The sequence below is a fragment of the Lepisosteus platostomus genome, chromosome 6 (assembly GCF_059453375.1).
Source record: "Lepisosteus platostomus isolate fLepPlt1 chromosome 6, fLepPlt1.hap1, whole genome shotgun sequence".
NCBI lineage: Eukaryota > Metazoa > Chordata > Actinopteri > Semionotiformes > Lepisosteidae > Lepisosteus > Lepisosteus platostomus.
The window spans coordinates 39,426,212-39,449,874 of NC_142616.1; the positions used below are offsets into that span (position 1 = coordinate 39,426,212).

General features: G+C 36.5%; 1 protein-coding gene across 3 annotated transcripts in view; it reads right to left on the bottom strand.

The window, feature by feature from the left end:
• Positions 1 to 573: 573 nt before the first annotated feature.
• The window catches only part of vti1a (vesicle transport through interaction with t-SNAREs 1A), a 186,101-nt gene continuing 163,011 nt past the window's right edge, over positions 574 to 23,663 (bottom strand). For all 3 annotated transcript variants that reach the window (XM_088635818.1, XM_088635821.1, XM_088635820.1), the window contains one exon: positions 574 to 4,321. In XM_088635818.1, the coding sequence (XP_088491944.1) occupies positions 4,228 to 4,321 (94 nt within the window). In that variant the 3' untranslated portion in view covers positions 574 to 4,227. The remainder of the gene's footprint in view (positions 4,322 to 23,663) is intronic.

The window sequence follows — 23,663 nt, forward strand, 5'->3', positions numbered from 1 at the left end:
CATGGATGTATTAGCCAGGCTTCACTGTTGGGCAGTTGAGAGCTGGCAGGGTTGAAACAAATTACAGTGAGCATAAAGCTGACATCCTGAGACAGAGATGACATCTTATTTTTTCTTATTAATTTGAAACAGTATCACAATTATTATTTTGAATTTGATTACTTGAAAGACCCTTTCTGTGATTGTCAGATAAACTGTGTTATTTGGCATTCATTTAAAATTATAATTCATTGTTATAAGTAAGGTTTTATTGTAAATCTAAGCAAGACCAATGGTGTACAACGGCCTGGCCATTCTAATTAGGATTCTCTGTCATCTTGATGAAAATGCACTTTAGTCAGGCTACATTTTTATGTTTTACAAACACAAAGTATTCAAATATTATACCACCATTTGTCACCTGCTGAGGCGACAGTATTTAGCATTCAGCCCTTTAACAAAAGCCATGAAACAAAAAAAATGTAAACCAACTTTCTTATCTAACTGTGGTTTTATGTGGGTGATAATAAATGAAAAGCGCTTCTCAGACCAGCCAAAATGAAAACTATGAAACATAAAAAAGACATGAGTCTCTTGTCTTTTACTTAACACAATACAGCTTTTAATGACAGCACTGTACAACATACACATTCCACAGATCTAGTATATTCATGACTAAAAGTAAAACAGTCTAGAATGGGAATTGCATGTACTGAATACGGTTAAAATTCTAAACACAAGAGAGCAGAAGTGTTACATGGATTGTTAAAACTGGAAAAAAAACAGAACAGAACAACACAAAATACCCAATACATTATTGATGAGTCAGTAGATTATTTCATTTCAATTACTTTAATTGTAATTGCATTTTTAATTTTTCCATGACTTTTAGCAGAAAACCATTTAAGTTATTTGTAGACACATCTTCTGCAAAAGGACAGGTAGTTATTATAATTTCATGAGCAAAATAAGCAAAGAGAGAAAAGAGAGCCTGTTTAACTCTTTCCTTATGTACAGAGTACAAAAAGAACTCCACTCCAGCTTCAGACTGCGGGGAACCTCACAACTGCTGTCAACTGGATAAGAAAGCCAGCAGACGCAAACTGATCTGCACCGTCAAGTACCGTCATCACTTAGGTCCATTCTGGACATGTGCGTCACTCATAGGAAGAGGAGACTTCTGAGTAGACTGCTTGTAAACAAATAATGGACACTTACTCATGCCAGTAGGGGTTGGCTGTTGAACGATTCACGGTTTCACTCAGTTTTGTATTGTTATGGCCTCAATTGATTTTTTAAAAAACGCCACCACTGCTTTTCTATATGATGCTGTAAATTTAGAAAAAACAAACTTGCGCTTTTTTCTTTTGGAGTGCTGGACCTTAATGCGCGTTAGTTAGTACATCTTAACAAACATTTAAAAATGTAGTATTAATTTAGACTAACGTGTCAAGTCACATTCAAGTTTTGCAACATGAGAGATGTTAATACCTATCTAGGATTTCTTCTCACTGCGAACCAGTGAGAACCGGCAACAAAACTACATTATGTCTAATAATCATATCAGTACACTACCACTGCTTGCTAGCATAATAATCTCCCGCTATATTTTTTTTAGATTTCTCCATTTATGTTAGAAGAGGAAGAAAGCTTAGTTTAGGCTATGATCAGCAACACATTATCGATAATAGTGCAAATAAATCAAGGTCTTAATTTTTAATCCTGTGATAATTTATTATCTGGTGACACATACCATACATTCAGTTGGATTACAGGGAAGATTGCTTGTGGTCCAGCTTGCAAATTAAGAGTAATTATTTCCTCTCCTGCACTTGTATGTTACTCACAGCTAAAGTCACTTATAGGGGTTAACATCAAGCTTAATTAAATATTAAAGTGTGTCTGTACCTGCTGCTATTGTTGCCCCTTAGAATAAGATATAACCTATTTTTGACAAGTTTTCATCTTTCTCCATGGAAGACGCTACATGAAACCAAATCAGTCGCAAGGAGGAGGGTAATGAATAATCTATTTCATATTCCAAAGGCACCCGCAGCTCCAAGAGGGAGAAAAAAAATTCAACCAGATGATAGTGAGAGTCTGCCAAGGTACCACATGACACAGCTAATGTTTAAATAATAAAAAAGGGGATATAAACAAATCATTAGCCCCCCTAACAGTTGTTTAATGCAATTTCTTAATGAACATAATAGCGGGGACTAATAATGAAAGAAAATAAAAACATCTAAACGGGCGCCAAGTTGTCGGTGATGCTCAATTATTTCCTTGTCAAGTTTTTATGATTTAATGAGCTCCTCTGGGACTGACGGCTGTCAGTCAGTCGTGACTTTTTGACACCATTACAACTTCAAATACAGCAGCAGCCACGCTGTTTTCCTTGGATTTGAAATACTGAAATGATCTGACAGGTTGAGAGAGAAAAAAGTACAGCATGCACACACACTCGCATACTCTCGCATGCACACACACACACACAAAAAGCCATTTTTTTCTTTATGGGGCAGACAATCTCTCAATGCTGTAAGGTAATGAAAAACCAATCACCGAGGTCATTATCTGATGAGGTTTCTCATACTGTCAGGATTTTTTTTCTTCTTCTCCTTTTTTTCCCTATATTATTCCTCAACTTAATGATACCTCTCAACGGGTTTGCCCCGCATGGGATGGACAGAGCTGCACAATTTTGTTCGCCATTAATTTCAGCCTTTGAAGCTTGGTGCTCTGAAGCTGCAGCAAAGAAAGCCCCCCACTAAGCTGGTTCCAAAATAAGACAATCCGGCCTGCCTTAAACAGAATACCAAATGGCCTTTTTACAGCTGACGTCAGCCTGATAGCATTTTCTTTACATCCTTTGCAACCTCTTTACATATGCACACAATTCTGTTATTAAGTGTTTAAAATCTTAATAACTTTTTATTCAACTGCAAGATTTCGTAATTTGGTACACCCCCTACTAAGTCTGCTTTCTTGGCTTGAAGACAGAAAAGGGGATTTGATCAGCAGAAGGATATTCCGAACGATACCCTTCTACATACAGGCTGCTGCCTCTAGACAGCAGGTTAAACAAATATGTTAACATCAAGCATCAGAAATAAAAGGAAATGAATGAAACTGCAGGGAGAGAAGAACAATGATGACACACTAATTGACAGGAAAATGGAGTCACGTTTGCAGGCATGATAATAAAATATGTTAATAGACTCCTCTCTATTTTACACACAGGATAGTTACAATTTTGGTCCTATTATAGCTGTACTGTATTTAATTCCTCCTAATAAATATCAGTTAGGTCTCTGACTTTCTCCACCAAATGTACGTTTATATCTGTCTTTAAACAACACTTTGAAGAGTGAGTAGGATTATCAGGCCACATTTATCATTTAGCTCTTTCCATCCTTATTAAATAACCAAGTCAGCAGTTTTGTTTTGTCTGTTGGAACACACATACACATACAGTAGCTAAATGCTGGTACATGGTCACAGTTTTTTAAATGGAAAAACCTCTCACCTAAAAAGAACACTACACATAGTTGTTTTTCTTACCTAATTAAAAACATGGTAATCATGGGAAACAGACAATTCATTCATTAATAGCTTATTTACTAGCAAGGCAATCAGGCTATATTTGAGAGGAAACATTCTTTCTTAATGACACTGACCTTTCTTTGGGCTAAACTGCTTACAATTTCAGATCACACTAAAATGACTGTATGCTGAGAAGTGCACGAAACACCAGTGCATTAAGTTTGATGGTGTTCATAAAGTACATGGGTGCTGACATTAATATTGTACATGATGAAACCCACCAAAATGGTGCATAATTTGAAGTCGTCTTATCTAAATTTTCTATGTGCAATTTAGACTGGGTACTACAATGTTATTCTTATTTCGAACACACACAGAAAAAAAACTGGAAGAATTGAAACGTACACACTAGTCACAAATACAATCCACAAAACCATAGACAGGTTCCACTGTTCACTGATCACTCTGTACCTTTCAAAATTTCCCAGGCCTTCAACCACCACAGCAATTCTTTCGGTAAAAAGGATTCCATGCAATGATAAAAACTACAACATTTCCTTAACTGCACTTGCACCTGAGTCAATGTGTGCTTAGGAGGAAAGAGTTCTGTCAGTGCAAAAGAATGATTCATGTGACCAATTTGTCCTAATTACTCCGAACGAATGCTTTGTCGCTATTAATCACACTGGGATTTGAGACGAATCAGTGTCCTCTGACAGAAAAATAAATAGCCAGCACGATGGTGAAAAGGATGATAGCCCCCAGAACAAACATCAGGACACGATTTTGGATGATTCTGTAGGAAAAAAAAAGAAAAAAGTTACTAATGGATGAAAATCCTTCAAGAACTCCATATGGCACAAGACATCAAAAACTATTGTTTCAGTCTTGCAATAATAATAATAATAATAATAATAATAATAATAATAATAATAATAATAATAATCTCTTTTAAAGAATGCTGTGAACACAATATAACATGCTACAAAGGATATGACAACACGAAATTATACAAAACACTGCACATATTAAAACATACAGTATAAACACAGCCAATGCATTTGTACTTAGTAACATTTGTATTTGCCAAAATACGAATTTAAAGAAAGTTTAAAATGTAGATTTAAAAATGTCAACAAACTTACAGTCTCTGAAGGATAGCCTTTTGAATAACCAAACTACACATTATTTAAAATATTATGGTACAACACTATCATATATAATAATTATATATATATAAAATATATTTATATATATTTATATGTTTCTTCTTATGATTATGATCAGGATATTTTTTAATGGCATGACTCAAAAGGATTAAGTACACACCTTTTAAAAGAAGGAAAAAAACAAACCCATAAGGAAATATAAAACCTTTAAAATGAAGCAGAATGAACAACAGTCACTTCATAGTCATAAGATTAAGGAGCGTGTCTTTCAAGGTCTTAAACAAAGTGTCTTTTGAGGCGTACATAATTAGACATGCAGTACAGTGTGTGAGTTACAACAAGCATGGCATTAAACTTCCTTTACAAATATGACTATCAAAAAAGTTAATTCAGCACATGTCCTGTATGCCTTTTAAAACAATTACTTCAACAAACTGTTTGGCTAGGAGTGGAAAAACAAATTTGACCTACAATGAAAACAAGTACAAATGTTAATTTAAATGTAAAACTAAAGTACACCAAGATGTAAATCATACCTCAAACATTCATTGAGGCAGTCATTACCACTTTTATTAATAAATATATGTAAAGCATTTTACACTCAACACATAATAACTATTTCAATGAAGCTTGTCTTGAGAGGCAAGATCATTCCTCAATCGTTCACAGAACGCAACACACAGACTCACAACAAATGTGGCTAGGCTTGTAAGCCTCTTCTTTTACTGTACCATGAAAAAAAGTACTTCATCTAGTCCTAGGAATATTAAAATTAATGAATGACTAATGGAATTAGCCCAAAAAACAAAGTTTTGTATATTAAATACTAGACACTAATTTTTCCTTAAAATAAAAAAATGAGACCTTTTAACCAAACAAAGGTTCTAAATGACAAAAAAAGCATGAAATTACGCAGTTATTCCAATGACACACTGAACAAATGTTGTCTCCGGATCTTCCTTGATAGATTACAAAATTATCACATTTGCTGACATGCCCTGGTAAAAACAGCACCCGTGTCCACTCTCTAAGCAGGAGATGAATGGCCTAAGTTATCACCATTCATCACTCATACACTGGACACTTACAGCATATCCTTCCCTTGCTCTTCCTAACACAAAATGTTACAGTGTACAAAAAAAATCTTGCAAATCCTGTGTCAGCCATTATAGGATACTTTCTAACAGTCTGCTAAAAGTTAAGATTGGGCTTCATGGTTTGTTTGTTTTTTAAATGAAGTTGCTCGGGAGTGTCTTAATGCATGGTTTGATTGCTTCTCTCAGCTTGGCAAGGTGTTTATTTAAAGTAAGCCCCTTGTAATTTGAAGTTAAACAAGCAAAACGGAACAAAGCTGGACTTGTCACTAGTCTCGGATGAGAATGAAAGACGTTTTCTGGCAGGAGACATTCGGAAGTGTCCAGACAGTACTACACCACCCCCTGCAAAACTCGTCTAAAGTCTAAAATGTAAAAGTTAAAAAAGGAAATAAAAAAAGAAATCAGCATATGTTACAAATCCACTATCTCCCTGATGTCTCTTTAATCTTCATGCATTATTTAGGGTGATTATTTCCCAGAGATGCCAAGTTTTATGTGTGGTGAGGTCCTGCTGGTACCCAATTTTACAGCTGAGTGGACTGCTGTGCAGGGACAGGAAGGGACTGGATCCCCCTAGGGTGAAGCCATTATTTAGGAGCCATTTTGGGATTTTAATCCATATGTCCAGGCAGAAACCGTTTGATTAAGCCTCTAATATAGTACCAGTTATCACTATAAAATTCTCTGTAAAAGGTGGGCAACAACTTCAGTGCTAGGCAGTAGGTACTGCTCTCTCTCTCATCCCTTTAAAGGTACAAGAACAGCCTTAAAGGTGGCCTGTCATTTAGAAGTTTCTGTTTACTGTATACCAAAGCTGCTTCTCCTGTGCAACAGCTGTGTCAAGCCCCTGTTGATACAGGGCAGTTAAATGGGATATAATGTTAATAAAATTAACAGAACAGCTTACCAGTAGGGCATTTGTTTTACAGCTCTCAAAGGACCTAGGAAGAATATCCATCAGCATCACACTCATTTAGGAAGATGATTTGTATGTTTTTGTTTTCAAAAACCTTCTAATCCTAGATAAACAGGAGTAAAATCTGTTGCAATGAAGAACATATCAGCTTTGTTCTCTTTTAAATTCTGAATTATAATATTGGAAACCAATCCACTTGTGTTTTGGGTCGCTTGTTCAATGTTTCAGCCTTAACCCCCTCCCCCCCCCAAAAAAAAATCAAAGCTCTCCCCCTTTACTTATGCAGACCACAAAGCACAGCTGACAATTCTGGAAAATTGTGCACTTAATAATATTAAGTCCAGTCACTTTGACAGTGACCATCTGTAGCTCAGAGGCCCAAAACACTAATGGAAAAAAAATCCAGTGCTGAGGACTTAGATCTCCTCAGTTTAAAGGCATATACATATACACAGATGGATACGCTGAAAAAACTTAGAAATATTTATTATCTATGTAATCCCAACCAATTAACTAATTTAAATGTGATATTATGGGAGATTATGATGTATTAAGAAAATGTCAGAGCTCATATTCCCTTTTCTTCTTCTCATTACACACTGCATATGAAATGACAAGTCTGAGAACTCATGTGTGGTAGAACACATGTGCTTATATGAATTTGCAAAGGCAATTTCAGCACGAACAATACACACACAGGCACACTAGTGTCAATCACATGGCCTCAATGCAATGACTTTGTGAAAAAGAGAGGGAACAAGTGCTGGATAGGAACGCTGCACTATGAAATCACTAAGGCATTCAGGGTCCATCCAATCGGCGTCACTACATTCCACTAGTCCTACCACACTGCAACCGACACAGACTTAGGTATTGTATTTACAGAGTCAACTACAGAGATTACTTTTTCAGAGAAACCACCTGAGGGACTGCTTCCACAACTTCATAGTACGGCCACTTAGACCCAAATTTTATTATTTTATTGTATTACCATGCTTGTCTCCACATGGCCACAGGATTGTGCAAGGCTTTCTGAATCAATGCGGGATCAGTTTTATGCAATGCTTTGCTGTAAAGTTAAATCTCATGCCGAATGAGTGTCTGCGGGCTGAGTTCTGTAGATGTGGTTGGCTTTCAATGTCTCTGCCATACCATGAGCTCTAAAGTAGGGATTTCTGGCTTGAATGAACTACTTGACCCATGCCATGTGTATCTTTCATGCCACAACATTGTTTAGAAAAGATGGAATGATTTCTCAGGCAAAAACAAGAAAGAATTGTAAAAATAAGCCTAACTTTATCCTGTCTTAAACTGAATTTTGAATCTAGTATTATAGTTCTAAATCATTTAAATGTATGTACAGAGAACTTATAGCAGATGAATCTCTCAAGCTGTTAAAACTTATTCCAAAATAAAAATACAGATTTTGTCACTACCTTTTGACACTGCAATAATACAGTACCTACTGTACAAAAACAATGTGGCTCCAGTGCAAACTGTGTAAGAGTTGTACAAGACCCAAACCAACTTAATAGGGCATTCTGTAAACAAATAATGTTGGAATTCACTGTAGACTAAATACACTGTAGATAGATTTCAGTTTAAACTTATTTTCCAATGATTAAGCAATTCACCGTTAAGTGATTAAGTAGCATTTCTATTAACTTGATTTTGTCACAGGGAGCTTGTTTATTCAGTTTGTCTTTGATATGTAACTCAAAGAAATTTAGAAGAAAACCTGCATTACCACACCGTACCATAAGTATTTTTTTTTATTAAAACTGTATTTAAACTCAAAGGATTGCTTTTATTTTAGGTATCTTGGATCTCAATGTACTAACTGACAAGACTAATGGGTTTGGCTAATAGCAAACTGGCAAATTTAATGATCTCAATCAACTATTTTAAACCTGCAACACCTTAAAAGTCCTTTCATATAAAAAAACCAATAGCATTGTTGTTATTAAGATAACTGGGCAGTCAAGTGGATTAATCTTATATCAATGCAGTGAAGACCCTCAGACTCCTGCCTACAGTAATATAGATTAATATTCCTGTAGTTCAGCTGGCTTGACAACCATTTCATAGGTTGAAGGAGGGCCCCAAGGCAGCCCTAATGCTAATTTAAAAGGGATTAAAATGGAGTAATACTCTCTTAAGCATGTTTAAATAGATATAAATGTCGTCTGTGACACTCTAGGCTTCGCCCTAACAGTAAGCAGAATTAACCTTACTCCCCAAAAGCCATGACTCATTCCTCAGTTTTAAACATCCAAAGAGGCTAAACTGGCAATCCACTGTTATGGGTTTTAACCTGTACACACCACGTTTATTAAGTGAGGCTAGGTGTGTGTTGCTTTATTAAAGCTGCTGCTCCAGTGTTATGCCCATCACTGGTGACTTTCTCTGAGGTTGTTGGGGAGTACCACGGACTTATTTATAAGTTTTCAGTTCCTTTCTGTGGCTTTGTCTTGCTATTGCTGGTTTACAACAAAAAAAGAAAGAATCGGAATGAATACCCTGCTGTGAGCATGTTATTTAAAATCTAACAAAAAGGGAACAGAGAAAGCAGACAGCCAATATCATACACAATACCAAAGACAATAACAACATTAAAATAATCTTTCTTTGAAATATCTAAACCCCCAAAATTAAACATTTAGAAATAGTGCATTAAAATATTTAGCCATCAAATGCATTGAAACCCCAAATGTCAGTTACACCATATAAGGAAAAGTGTTCTTTCTTTCTGTGAAGGGCAGACTAGGAGAAGTATTACTATAATGGATCCCATGTGGTTAAGTATAGACAATAATAAAAAGTACAACTGAGACTCATAAAAAAAGTCAAAACAGCTGTATGGCGCATTAACCCTGAAGAACGAATTGCCTTTCACTATGTTTTTTCCTTAAAATTATTTATTTTCTTAATTTAAGCATTATTTAACCATTTTTTATGCTTTAATTTACCGGTTAATTCAAATATTAAAACAATGGGTTATTTTCAGGATGGCAAATATTGAAATCTCTGCGGTCCTGTTAAAACATTAATGAACTACAATGTTATTACATTTCTAAATGACCATACACAACTTATTTCTGAAATTCAGCATGTCATAATAATATCTTATTATTCCTAATAATAAAATAAACAGTCTCCTGAGTGGCTTGCTCCGGCTCACTTTGGGCTCCCCAAGCATCAACGTCAGCGGAGCCTGTCTGAAATTCCTCACTACAATTGTGTGGGAACTGGGCTTGTCATTGTGAGCCGAGGAGCTAGCAATTTCAATATGGGGTGGATGTACGGGAAAGGAAATTCTTAAATTTCAAAATAGGATTAATAAGTAAAAGAGACACCCAGCATTGTGAAGATGTGTAAATGTGTGAATGAAGATTACGATATGAAGACAGGTATACAGAGGAGACAATAACAGAACACTTGACATTGTCAAATTCCAGCTATTTCACTGACTCCATCAGTTTCTATTTTCATTTCATACTATTGCTTTCTATTTTTATATATATATACAGTTGGGGCAGACCAACACAATGTAGAACCCAAGCCCAGCTGATGGCAAACCTGCAGCTAGCTAGGCCTGCCTGATGCAGCTCAGCTGTTTACTGACTGCACTACTGGAGCTCTGCTGCATGACATCACACACAGTGTGAGCAGAAAGCCATGGGAGATACAAGATTCTCAGAGAGAGCCCTAAGAAATATATTTGGTCATAAACTATTTTTTGGCACTCTTCCTTTATCTTTGTTTTGTGCCACTGCTCTGGGTTCCAGCTTTTGCCCATTGCTGATAATTCTGAACTAATTCAACTCCTTTTCATTTCTTGCTCTTCTTTAATACTGGAATCCCATCAAATAAATAGTGACAGGCTCTACTGGATCGTCCACAGAATCAAAAGATGATCTGTTGCGACTTTTCGGAATTTACCCCTTTTACGTCCTGGCTGACTTATATATAGATAGAAAAAATCAACGTTTTTCTCCCATTGCAGAATCCCCCAAGAGTGATACATCTGGTTACCATGTAGAAGTAAAAGACGTTAGATGACATTGTTTGCAGGTGGTTGTGCGAGGTAGCTATCATGTTAAAAAGCCAGCCTAAGCCCTTTAAATGAAAACTCGTCACTGTTGTTTAACCCAAAAGGCAACTCAACTTTACCCTCTTCTTCCCCCCAATAATTCTGCGTAGGACTTTGATGAAGTTGATGCGATAAAGTGCTTAGCATTCGCCAGGTCCAAGAAAGAGAAGAAGAAGAGAGAGAAAATCAGCCCCATAAATCCAGCAGAAAATTGATAAAAGAAAAAACTCCCAAGTAAGGCCGTTTAACAGGGGAGGTGGTAGAAAAGAAATTCCTCAGAGACGGATAAAAATAATGAGGACTTTTCTGTCAGGAAAGATTTACAAAATCGTACCAGCGTTATTAAAATTTAAAATATTTTTTTTTCAGCAGTTTTTCAGCACCCCTTATTACCAGCTATAATGAGGGCAGCAATACACCTCCACAATGTGAAGGCTTGTTGTATGCAATAAACTCAGCTCCCCCCACCTCTTTCCCTCCTGGTCTAAAGGTAGAAGACAAGGGGTTTGACTGCTGCATGCTTACACTCACACACGTACACACACACTCACCCACCTATGCGCACACATACAGAAGCTCAAACTGCTTCAGACAATAACACGTTGCGCACTCTGATTTTTTTTTCTTCCACTAGGCCAATAAAACAAATAAAAATCAATCGCTGTCTGACCCGTTCAAGGAAAAAAAAATCCTGGGAATAAGTAGCAATGGAGCAGTAAAGAGAAAAAAAAACGGGAAAGAAATGAACGTCGGAGGGATCAATGTATTCACAAATGGGTTGACTGATGGACAGCTTGCTATCCATCCACCTCAAAGTTGGGAGGTTGTTTAGAAGGTGCCGCAGCTAATCTTTCCTTTCTGCTTGTAATTTTAAGACTAACAAAAATAAATTTTTTATTAGTCTTTTTTCCCCCTTTTTTCTTCTTTCTCTAGAATGCTTGTACTTGTCAAGACAGCCTTTTTTTCTGTATGTGATCTGTGGCAAGTCACTTGACAAACAGTGATACCTTTTATAAAAATACATTTAAAGTACATCAATGCAGGGTTCGATACATATGAATAAAATGAAATGAAATAAAATAAATCATCACTTCCTGGGCTACCAATTATCCAAAGCCAGCACACTGAACTGATTTCTAAAATTCTGGTTCTGATTGAAGACCTCCTATTTCACACAAACATTTCACTTTTTTTTTATTTTGCAGCTCGTACAGGCTGCAGGCATCTATAATGCTTTAAATACATGGCTTTGGGGGGTTCCTAGATGTTCAAAGTTACCTTTTGTGTTACCAGCTGCACTAAAAAAATACATTTTTGCACGCAAGCTTGCAGTGCTGTATTCTCTATAAATAATAGACTACAAGAGACAGTAAAGTGGACAAAGTCATAGGCAGATTTATGCAGTCAGGTTGTAGGCAATTGCACCTGAAGAGGACTTTGATCAGTCAACAGTGGATAAATAAGATGTGAACCCAGTGCTATACCTGCATCTTTCTGATACGTCTAAATGCCTCTTCAATCTATACAAACAGAACCAAAGAGTTTGATATGTTACATCAATACTGTGAAAATCCTGAGTCTTATAATATTTCCAGTGCAAACTGAAGATGCTTCAGATGACAGAACAGGCCACCAGTCTCATCTCTGCATCGCACAACATGCAGGATCATTAGCTGTCCCAGGAAAAAAGGCAAAGTATCATGGTACACAAGACACCTTTGGCCCTTTACTGTTATTTACTAATTGATAAAATGCCAATATGTTATGTTTGACTTCTAATTCTCCCAAATTAATTTTAATTCTCCCAGGATTTGCGAGCATGGTCAAAAATTACTCCTACAGTATGCCACAATATTAACACATTGCTAAACTGTATAAGATTATGGGTTCAAATACTGGGTAGTAAGACACTGTGTAGTGTAAAAATAGCACATTTATTTTTATATTATATTTAATATAACATGCTTTTCTTTTTTCTCATTTTAGTTTTTATTATGAGTGTGCTATTGTACAATGCCTCTAGCTTGTCAATAATAACTAACAAAAAGAACAACTATTATCTTCACTAACACTGGTATTGGGGATATAAAAGCCTTCTTGCAAAAGCACTCTGATAAGTTATCTAATTTCATTGCAAGGCGATCATTGCTATATCTTGATTGGCCTATGGTGGTAATATTTGCCCTAATTATATATACACACAAATGAAAAAGAAAAAAAGAAGAGGGTACTTTCAGCATGTGTGCAAGAGGTATGAATGACTATTTACTGGTACAAAACTTTTTGGGGTTTTTCTTTTTTGTAGTCTCTTTTTATTTTCCTTATTCTGAATCAATATCTGGCATCATTTAACATCATTTAAGATCCAGCAATTACTCCATTTAATCCACTGGTACTTTACAATGCTGTGGGCACTGTGTCTTGAAGGCGTTATTTCATACTTATCTCATAAACAGCAATTAGAATGTCTGCACAAAATCACCAGAATCACACACACATCATTTACAGTCCTTATAATCAAATAATGTCTAATTTCTCCTTCAGCCAAATCTTATGTTTGCAGAGTAAGAAAAAAACCTGAAAAGATTTTTCTGAGTTTTATTTGAAACGTTTAGAGCCAGTCAGATTCTGTGAACAGAAAACTGACTCTACATGTCAAAAAGATCTTTTACGAGCCTCGCGGAAATGTATAAAATGAGCTCTGGAACAATCCTTTGCTGTACAAGTTCATAAATTTTTTATTTGGCAGCTAACAATCTGACTAGCTGCCTAGGCTGGGACTGGGACCTTTGGTGAGAAAGGTGCTGGAGAAAAAAAAACACCTTGTTTAGTGTTGTTTGCAGCACTTTCTGGGATTTTCAAGAACTTTTGCCTACAGCACATTTTCACAGCTGTAGTCCCCCTTCACATGATATATGGGTGGCTTTTTTTATTTTTCTTATTTTTATATATACAGATCACTACCTCTTCTGGCTCCCAGCCAAAGTGGTAGCTCCTCTCTTTTGTTTGATGGAAAGACAAGGGCCTTAGCCTACTTGAGTGCAGGAGACATTAAACAAACCTGGAGCACAAGGTCTGAACTCTTCAATGTGCCTGCTCCACTGATTATACACCACAATCCTTTATTTATTAACTTAAGATAAAGCCACTGCTTCCTAGCTGGAATAATGACTAGGCTCTACCTGTGCCATACGTTTTATTTGGTATCCAAAAGCACCATAACTTTACAATACAGTATTACTTTTATTATAAGATCATCATTCTAATGGGTGCTGGTTAAGTTGTGAAGAGAAAATGTGAATCTCATTCCAAATAATACTGTACATTTACTAAGCAACTTAATGCGCCTCTGATCACACCTTTGCGTAAAGCCAAATTTGGCCCACGGGCTAAGGAAAAGGCTGAAAAAGCATTCTGATGGGTCTTATAAGAGTGGCTGATTAGCTCCTCTGGTTTCGATGTAAGAGACAACCACATTTCTCTGAGGGGGTCTGTTTCTGATCTATGAAAAATTTACAAGCTGTATAAGCTTCATAGGGACGCAGGCACCAATTGTCTCAAAGCAGGCTACTGACTACAGGGGAAGAGCACATGATCAAAATGAAAAGGTGACTATATTTACTTCAGAGAATTTGCAGAGATGACATTTCATGGAATATGTCTACATTTTTTTTTCTTTACCAAAAAACTACGGATCCTTGTCAACAAATGTGCTTTGAACTCCTTTGAAAATTATGAAAAGCACCAATTATATACTGTACTGCAGAGGTCTGAAACCAAGGCTCAAGTCCATAACTGAGGGTGACCCAATAGGGGTAACAACAGTGCGATAATTTGTGGCTTCCATTCACAGTTGACAAAACAACATGGAGCCATTTACTATAGAAGAGGAATCTTTTACATACTAGGAAGCTACTGTGGAACAGCATTTTGAACTGGATTGGAAGAAGCTTGCACCAGGGAGGATCCCTAGACTACTGCTCAACAGCAGCTCATGTGGCAGGACTGGGTATCACAAGTGTCTGCTTTGCCTGTCCTCAAAAGCATACTTAGACCTTGCCTGTTGTCTGTGCCAGTTCAGCGTGTGAAAAGAGACAGCTGGTTTGATAATGTGACCACAATGTTTCATGGTTTCTTCAGGTCAGGAAAGCAGGAAAGGGTCTTGTGACTGCATGGCAAGTGATCCCTACAAAACTGTAGCATAACTGGAAGTAACTTACATGAAACTAAAATGAAAGAAACAGGGAAATGGTGTTGTTTTAAGAAGCACATTTAAAATCACAGTGCTTGTGTTCTTTAATTTTAATGTGTATTTTTTAGTTTTGCACAGTATTTTTTCTGTATAGTTAATAAACACAGATGGCTGAATTTCTTTCCATTATAAAATAAAATATTTACAAAAAAATAGCAATGTAAGCCTAGGAACACCACAAAGTTAGTGTCCACTTTTCCAACTTTCCTAATTGAACAAAACATATGATTTATTAGTACATGCTACTTTCATGGAAATTTGAAGTTTTTTCAAATGTATTTCAAGTAACCTAAATAATGGGGTCACATTATTTAAGAAATGCTTTGCGATGTAACCAGACAAAGGATATAAAGGAATGGAACAAGTCTTCGACAGCATGTTAATCAAAAAATACATTTATATTCCTGAAAAGCATCCATTAATTTTCTTTTGGCACACATAAATACACATAAATCCAGGTACATTTAATATATAACCGTTTTACTGTTGTTTTCTAAGGTTTGATATTTGATTTGGTAGTTCACAAGGGAAAAATCTCATGAGCATTAAGAAGCAGCAAAATAGTGGTGAACAATTGCTGCTATTTTCAGTGAGTGATCAGTGTACTAAAGATAGACTTATGTTTTTTATGAAACCAGGAAACTCCATGATTCTAGGTAATCTATACACATTGTCAGACCAGAGCAATGTGAAAAATCTGAAGTGCGTTATAAAATGCCTGCTATTAAATTTGTCATGGATTGGAATACAGTACTTAAGTCATTCTGAGTACCAGACAGAATTTTATGATGTAGAAAATGTAATATTAGCAGTGCTCCAGGATGATTGTGAATATTGCACTGTTTAAGGCAAAGAAAGTTGAGCATTATTTCTCACAATTTCAATTCATTGCTAAGATTTCCAACACAAAACCCAGTGCATTCCTTTCAGGACCAGCTGTGTATTATATTACCAAGGTTGTTGAAAGGGTGTAACACTACCCATGAAACCATAGGCCACTAAAACTATGATGTACATAAAATTTTATTGTTTGTTCAGTATTGAAATCTCATTAGGGCTCATAATTCATCGGCATGAGCTGGCCATTCGCTTGGAGCAAGCAAAAAACAAAAACGTTGACCTACTATACACGTCATTAGCCAAATCTGGGTGATGTTTTTTTTTATACAACTTTATTACGCATTTTAACTTCTCAGCCAGGTGTCTGAAAGGCTGTCATCGCTTGTGCAGTCTGTACATGGGTTGTATTTGTTTATTTTTCTTAATGTAAAACTGAATGTCTTTTTAAATAGTAAAATTAGAATAGAAGTGTCAATCCTGCCATCCTTAGTGCTATGAAGGGCAGATATAACATACAGTATGATTTGACAGTGTTCTGCCAGTCCTACATGTAATGTTTAAATATGAACACTGTTTCTCTGAAATGGCTCACAGTTATCACCACACTACTTGCATTTCAATTTAAATGGGTTTGTTTTTGAAAAATCCAAACAAATGTATAAACAGCACAAAAACATCAAATGTAAAATGTATAACACATAACCAATTCCATGACATAAAGCCATTTGTAGGTTTCTTTCAATTATAGGAGCTGTAAATGTTTGCTTTGGTGAATATACAGGCAGTGTGCTTGCTTTTTTCTGTTGGGTTACAAGGTCATGGGCATTCCACAGATAACTATTACAAAAGGCACAATTGTTACACAAAGAACTAGTCAGAACTTTATAAACCTACAATTATCAAGACATTTCTCAATGTTTTTCTTTTCCCCAGCAAACTGCCAAACACTACTCTCCTAAAACTAGTCCCTTTAGACCTAATTCTCAAGATTAGGATTTTTAATTCTCACAGATTAGCTCTTGCATGTACACTGATTTTATACGACGATCTCTGCAAAAGTAAAAAGGCTACAAAAAGATAGCTATGAACCCTTTAATACCTTCTTATAACATTAAGATTTACTTACAATTACCAAATGTATACAATACACACAATATTTGTTAGAACAAAGTTTGCTTGCTTGTTTTAATGTCAAATGGGTGATTTAAAATTCTCTTATTCAATATTTAAGCACTGTCCCACTTTTACATATTAACATTTTACATATGTTAATTTAAAAAAAATGTATATTATCCATTCTCAATTATTTTTACAGAAAATGATTCTTCCTGTTATTTTACTATGTTTCCTAGTTCTGTTGAGAGCTTTCTTTGATTAGTGGTTCCTCCTTACCTTACTACGTCATTCTTGACTAAATGTAACACTGTTCTGCTCTCGGTGCAAGGAAGCAAAGTGAGGAAGTATAATCTCTCAGTGCAGCACTCTGTTGCTCAAGTGTTGAAGATTTCACAAGCGCACTGTCTCTCAAACTACATGCCACTTTTCTAGTAGTCCCCCACCTTGTTCATTTATGGACTAGGAGAGGGAATTGCTCCTCGGAAGATATTCTCCCACACCCTGTGTAGGCTTGTACCACTCGCACCTACTGTACTGTTATTCGTCTGAGCAATAACAAAAGTCTTTTTCAACACTTTGTGGGTTCCCACTGTATATGCACAAAGGTCTTCCCGCTAGTCTAGGGGATCACTTCTGCCATGTACAACGAACATATGAAAAAAAGTAAAACCTCACGTTTTTAAAAAGACACAATAATTCCCTCAAGAAAACAATTACATTTTTGCTGGTGTAAACTTTAACTTGCCTGCTTCTTGTTGCAGATTTTCAACAACAGAGCCCTTCAACAATTAGTCATTAAACTGTAATTGACCTGAATCTCTGGGATGGAAGTGAGAATCTGGAATTGACAGAGAAAAAAAAGAGTCCAAACGTTTTTACTGACTCTTACAGTTAGACAGTGTTTACATCAAAACTCAAGTTCTTCTGGAACCTAGTGAAATGGGAGCACTGTGACAGACTGCTAAGCGTCTTCAGCAGGTGACAAGAAAGAATCCACATGCAGGGAGGAGGACTGGGAAGTACCCGGGGTCCTAGAGCACATCATGGTCTCCTGGTTTCCATTGCAGCTGAGCTTTCAATAACTAAACTGAACTTAACATAGAATCAGTTTTAGCCCATAATGAAAGAGTCCTACAGAATAACATCTGAAAGAATGGGGGCTCTGTAGGATCTAGGCTGATGGTCCCTAGGGTACGTAGTGTTTAAAACTATGAAATAGGCCTGAACCAGAGATCTCCTTTTGGTTCATAATGCTTTGCAACACTTGTTTTTCTAGATCTTATTTTGGCAGAATAATTAGTTGGCACAGCAAAAAAGCCACAAAGATTTATGGACCGTATACAACAGTATATGAATAGAATGACAAGGAAAAAGAAAATACTGTAAAAAGACAAAACAATAAGAAAACAAAATCATTAAAAAAAACCTCATAAGCTAACAGAAAGGCTGTGACAGCATGGTCAGACATTAATCTTAAAATCTTTAATTAGCCCCCCATTCCCTTTCTATTAAAAGTAAACTCCCATTTTCTATGCCTTTTGTATATATTGTACAGTTTTTTGCCTGATACAAATCCACAAAATATCTGTGAGAAAAACAAAATTCATTCATCCCTCTTAAATCACACTAAAAACAACATTCTATGTAAACATGGAGTTACACCATGACACATCAACCAGTTTACGAACATGTGTGAGCAGCCACACCTGTAACCCTCAGGGCAGCACATAATCAATATGACTTTCAACAGCTGTCACGCTGTAGTTGAACTTTAGCTGAATCTCTGGGATGGAGGTGAGAAACTGCAATGTAACAGTAAATGACACTCATTGCTGAGTAAATGGAGGGCACTTTGTTTAAAAAGCTGTTCTGCTTACATTAGGTTCAAATGGCACTTATCAGAGCTTCAGGGACTTCATTGTGACAGTAGCTCACTGGTTTAAAATACTACTGTCGCAAACATTGTCTTATTTGATGAATAATATGTTATGGTAGCTAGTTTGAATTTCATGTTTTCTGCTGCAATTCACGTTTCTGAGGAAAGCTAAAGAAAGAAAATGTTCCTGCTGACTTGCAGTAGCTGGATTCTGCTTTGCGGACAAACTGCCAGACGAGCACAAAGAGGGACAAAGATACTTTTCCAAGTAAAAGATGTAAAAGATGCAGAAACTCTCTTTTGTAAATAGGGTAAGGAAATGGACATCTCAAATGTCAAAAAAACTTTAATGGGCCTGCAATACTAAGTCAGAATTTTAAACCGATTTTATGTTGTAAGAACACAAACAAGCTAAGTTGTGCTTGTTGTTAAAAGCCAGCTGGAGTGAGCTTGACCTCGCCAGGATTTTGCAAAGTTCTTGCAAGTTGGTCTCCCTGCTTAAAAACAAAAAAAGATTACACTATATCCCTGCATTTGACACTACAAGTGAGGTTTTAGTCTCTCTAAATAATCTATGTGATTGCATTAAAATTGCAGGGCCTCTTCACTTAACGTTCCCCGTACAGAGTCTGGCTCTCTGCACAGTCAGGGATGGGGAGCTGTGTGCGTTGACGCAGGCTGATTTGCCCATGATTGCTCTTCGCAATCCTGTAAAACAATTTAAAGCGCCACAAGTGAGTGGAGTTTGTTGCAGTAACGCTGTTATTGACTTGTTGCTCTGACTCTATTTGGTTATTACCCTGGAGGCCACAATCAATAGACTTTGCACTGCATCAGACTAATAAATCCCAGGGTTTTCTTGGGGCTGGGCCAGAGAAGTGCTAGAAAATCTATGATAGCCGCGCACTGAACACGGAAGAGTGAGGGAGAAAATACAGAAGATTGCACTGGCAGCTGCAAAAAATTAATTGAAAAGAGATTTTTGTTTTGTTCACTTCACATAACTTTTTACTGAGGCACAGTGGGTGGGTGGTTTATACATATCTATTTATCCATCTCTGTGACCCAGGGTCAGGGGGTGCTGCAACATTTTGAGCGCTGTGGTATTAATTGTGTAATCTGGATATGGCTTGTTTGTAGGAAGGGTGTTGCATTGTTGAGCTGGTGCTACAAAGAAAAGAAACCTGCACTGGCAAGACTTAAATGCCCTTTTCATGTTGAAAGAAATGGACAGGAATTTGTGCAGATAGTTTTAGATTCTTCTGTATGTAAAGATATTTTTAGATACACTTTGTTTTTTACACTGTAACCTGCATAATAATATATATATGCCACCAAATTACACTGTAGAAATATCATTATGAGAATGGAAAACAGTTACAGCAGCACAATTTATTTTTGACCTGCTAGAGGCACTTTGAGCATATCTAAATACAGAATACAAGAATGATGGACAAATGTAATGTTGAATTTATTGATACCTTTTGCCATCTTATGGGTCTCCTTTTCCTTCCTTTCTTTATTGCCTTTATTCTTCTTAAAGGTTGAGGTTTACAGAATCATATTCTCATTTGGTTTAAGAGTATACCTTAGTTAAATATTCTAAAATATACACAGTTCCTTTTCACACTTTGCTTGGATGTATTTGTTTGCTTTTTAGGATTATTATGGGTTCTTTAATTCCAAAGTAGAATATTTCTGTTCTTTCTTTTTTTCACTTTAACGTTCCATTGACTTCACCAGCAGAAACTGAAAAGGCACGCCTCCAGGAGCCTCGTCTAGGTAAAACTTTGCTACCTGTCACATGTACTGCCAGAAATAGATTTGAGAGAAAAGAGGACATATTGAAATCGAACAATGCCTAATGCAAAAGAAAACTTGTCTTACAACAGGAGAATGCTGCTGTGGTTTAATTTCTCTATTTCAGCACCAACAAAATGAGATCCCAGGGCAGGCTGCAGAATCCGCATACACAGTGTACACCAAATTATTTTATTCTCAGGCACAGATTTTGTCCTTTTTAAACAAGAAAACGGGGAAGACTTAAGGAGAAACAGACCCGGGATTTACATGAGCATAGGCCTACAGTACAAGCACAGATGTAAACATTTATTATAGATACACGTACATCTGTATATATGGATTCTCTGTGTAAATATTGGCCCACATTGTCAACAGCTTTCCAAACAGAAGGAGCCTGTGCTCCTAAGAATTTGAACATTCTGATTAGATAAGGGCTGAGCCTTATGTAAATCACACCCTTTTCTATGATAGATGGTAATTGTATGTACAGTACTCAGTTCTGTGTTTCCAAGGAAGCAAACATGTTTTCCACATTTTCAATTGAACTTGCACTTGCAGATACTCTAAAAAAAACAAAAAACAAAACAAAATATAGATATTGTAACATGAAGAAGTGTTAAAGGTTCTTATTTTCCTTGTGGGCAAGCTGCCCACTCTGTAATAAATAACCTAGATGGGCAATTTACCTGCAGTTTGCCCACAGGCAAAACGTGGCCCCAAAGTCTTACTTAAAGGTACTACTTAAAATGCAGCATCCAAGATTTATGATAACTGCCCTGCCTCGGGTATTATAGAAAGTGTAAACGGTTGTGAAGCACTGCTCTTTCATATTGATCTGACTTGAAAAAAAAAAGATGTCATGTTTACTGGTCATATATTTATGATGAGGCATCAAGACATGCCATAGCCTTAGCCATGAAATGCATATTTTTACTTTATTTCTTCTATGACTTTTATGAACAACCAACCATTGTGTTTTTTTCCTCTCTCTCTTTTTATGCATGTTCTGTTTCAGGGCTATAACGCAAAAAGCTAGAATCTGAGCCATCTCCATTCTCAAGTTCACATCTGACCCCTAACATCATGAAAGGGGCTCTAGGCATTGACCATTATGTGAGCAGTATCTTTATTTGGCTCTCCTCTCACTACCGGGGAAGCGGCAGAGGGTAGGAGCTTTCATGGCAATGCTGCCGATTTGATATTCAAATAATCCCCCTTGACAGCCATACTGCTGCTTTTTTTCACCTTTCCTTCCCTTTTTAAATCAATGGTATTTCATTTTAATAGAAGTCCTGCTTGGTGATCAAACGAGCAAATACCTTCTGGGTCACCAAAGGGCTAACCAATCGCGGTTAACTCAGGAGCAGTAACAATGCAACATTTAAACATCACACATATGCAAAACACCACAGTATACAGGGAATACAAAACCTGTGCCAAGTCTTTCTGTTCATCCGAAAGTAGAATAATAAATAATCAGAAGAGCAAGAATACCTAGAATATCAGTTCTATACTATGGCATGGTACATGCATTAATGTTTATGTCAGGGGTGGCCAACCTTGGTGCTCGAAATTGATCCTCAATTGCATAATCAGCCCAGATACTTCCAATCACTTTTATAATTCAGGATGAGCTGGAGGAACGAGTTGCAATGAAATGAAATGCAGTTTAACCACCCCTTGTTGATGCCCAACAGATTGCTACTTTCTGTCATGTGCACAAATGATGATGAAAACATCCTACATCCTGTCCCATGTGCAAAGCAAAACCAGGTAGAAATTAAATAATGACATAATACTACTTTCAATTTTACTGCATGCCCCCTTGTCATATGCCCCTTGTGAATCTTTTTAAGATGGAGATATGGAAAAAGAATAATATCAGTCTTTATAAGTAAAGACCTGAACTGATCTCTATGACTCATATATCTTCATACTTCTTTTTTCTTGTAGAGTTTAAATCATTTACAAATTTTATGTGATACATTATTTACTGGATGGATTCCTACATACCCTTCTTGAAACTTGAAAATAAGAAAAAAAGATCATATACATGCTCAAGCAGAAGGACTTTATGTTAAAATAAGATCAATCTGTGTTAAGCCATGAGAGCACAAACACTCTGAAAGTCAAGATTCATTCTTCTTTCGCCCTAGAGTTCCTTTGAACTTTGACCCTGTGCAGCCGCAGGGACCCAGTGTTTCTTAACTGCAAATGAGACACAAATATGAGAAGGAATGACAGAGTAGTGTTGTAAAAAAAGAAAACTCCAAAATACATTTCTATAGCCTGTCTGTGTGCTTTGACTATACATAGTAATTTTTCACTGTAACAGTTGTGAAGTGAAAGGGATAAGGAGGAGGTTAAAAAGCAGTTTTCGGTGCTTGGTTAACCAACTGACCTACAGTCAAAGACGTCTTTGTGAGCATGCTCTGGCTTCCTGCCAATCAGATCATCTTGCTGTCTGTCTCCAGGAAGAAAATTGTACTCCTGGTATGCGAGCCATGCCAGAATGTGCAGACAGGGTGACTACAGTGCTTGCCCAACCTGTCTTAGTCGACCCAAAAATATGCTGAAGGGAAAATTACCTGTTTGGCTCAGCACCAAATTAACTCACACTGTAGGTTTATTTTTTTTTCTTCACCAGTAAAACATGTACCTATCTTGTACAGACATTTATACTATCTGGGTGTAATCTTTTAATACCTGAAAGAAACTTCCTAATGCCTTGTGGCAAAACCTCCACAAACAATACTTGTATTAGATACAGTCTGGCAGGGTGTGAAATTATTTAAAAACTTGCGTGTTTGTATATGTGTTTTTTTCCAATAATGTTTATTAGTGGATCATTTTATGCATTTTCTTGCAAAATATTAACAAAATATAACAGAACATTTAGTATAAATCATTGCTTATATATAAATGCTATTACACGTGTGTCAACAAGAAAGAGGTATAAGTGTCAGAAAACAGCTA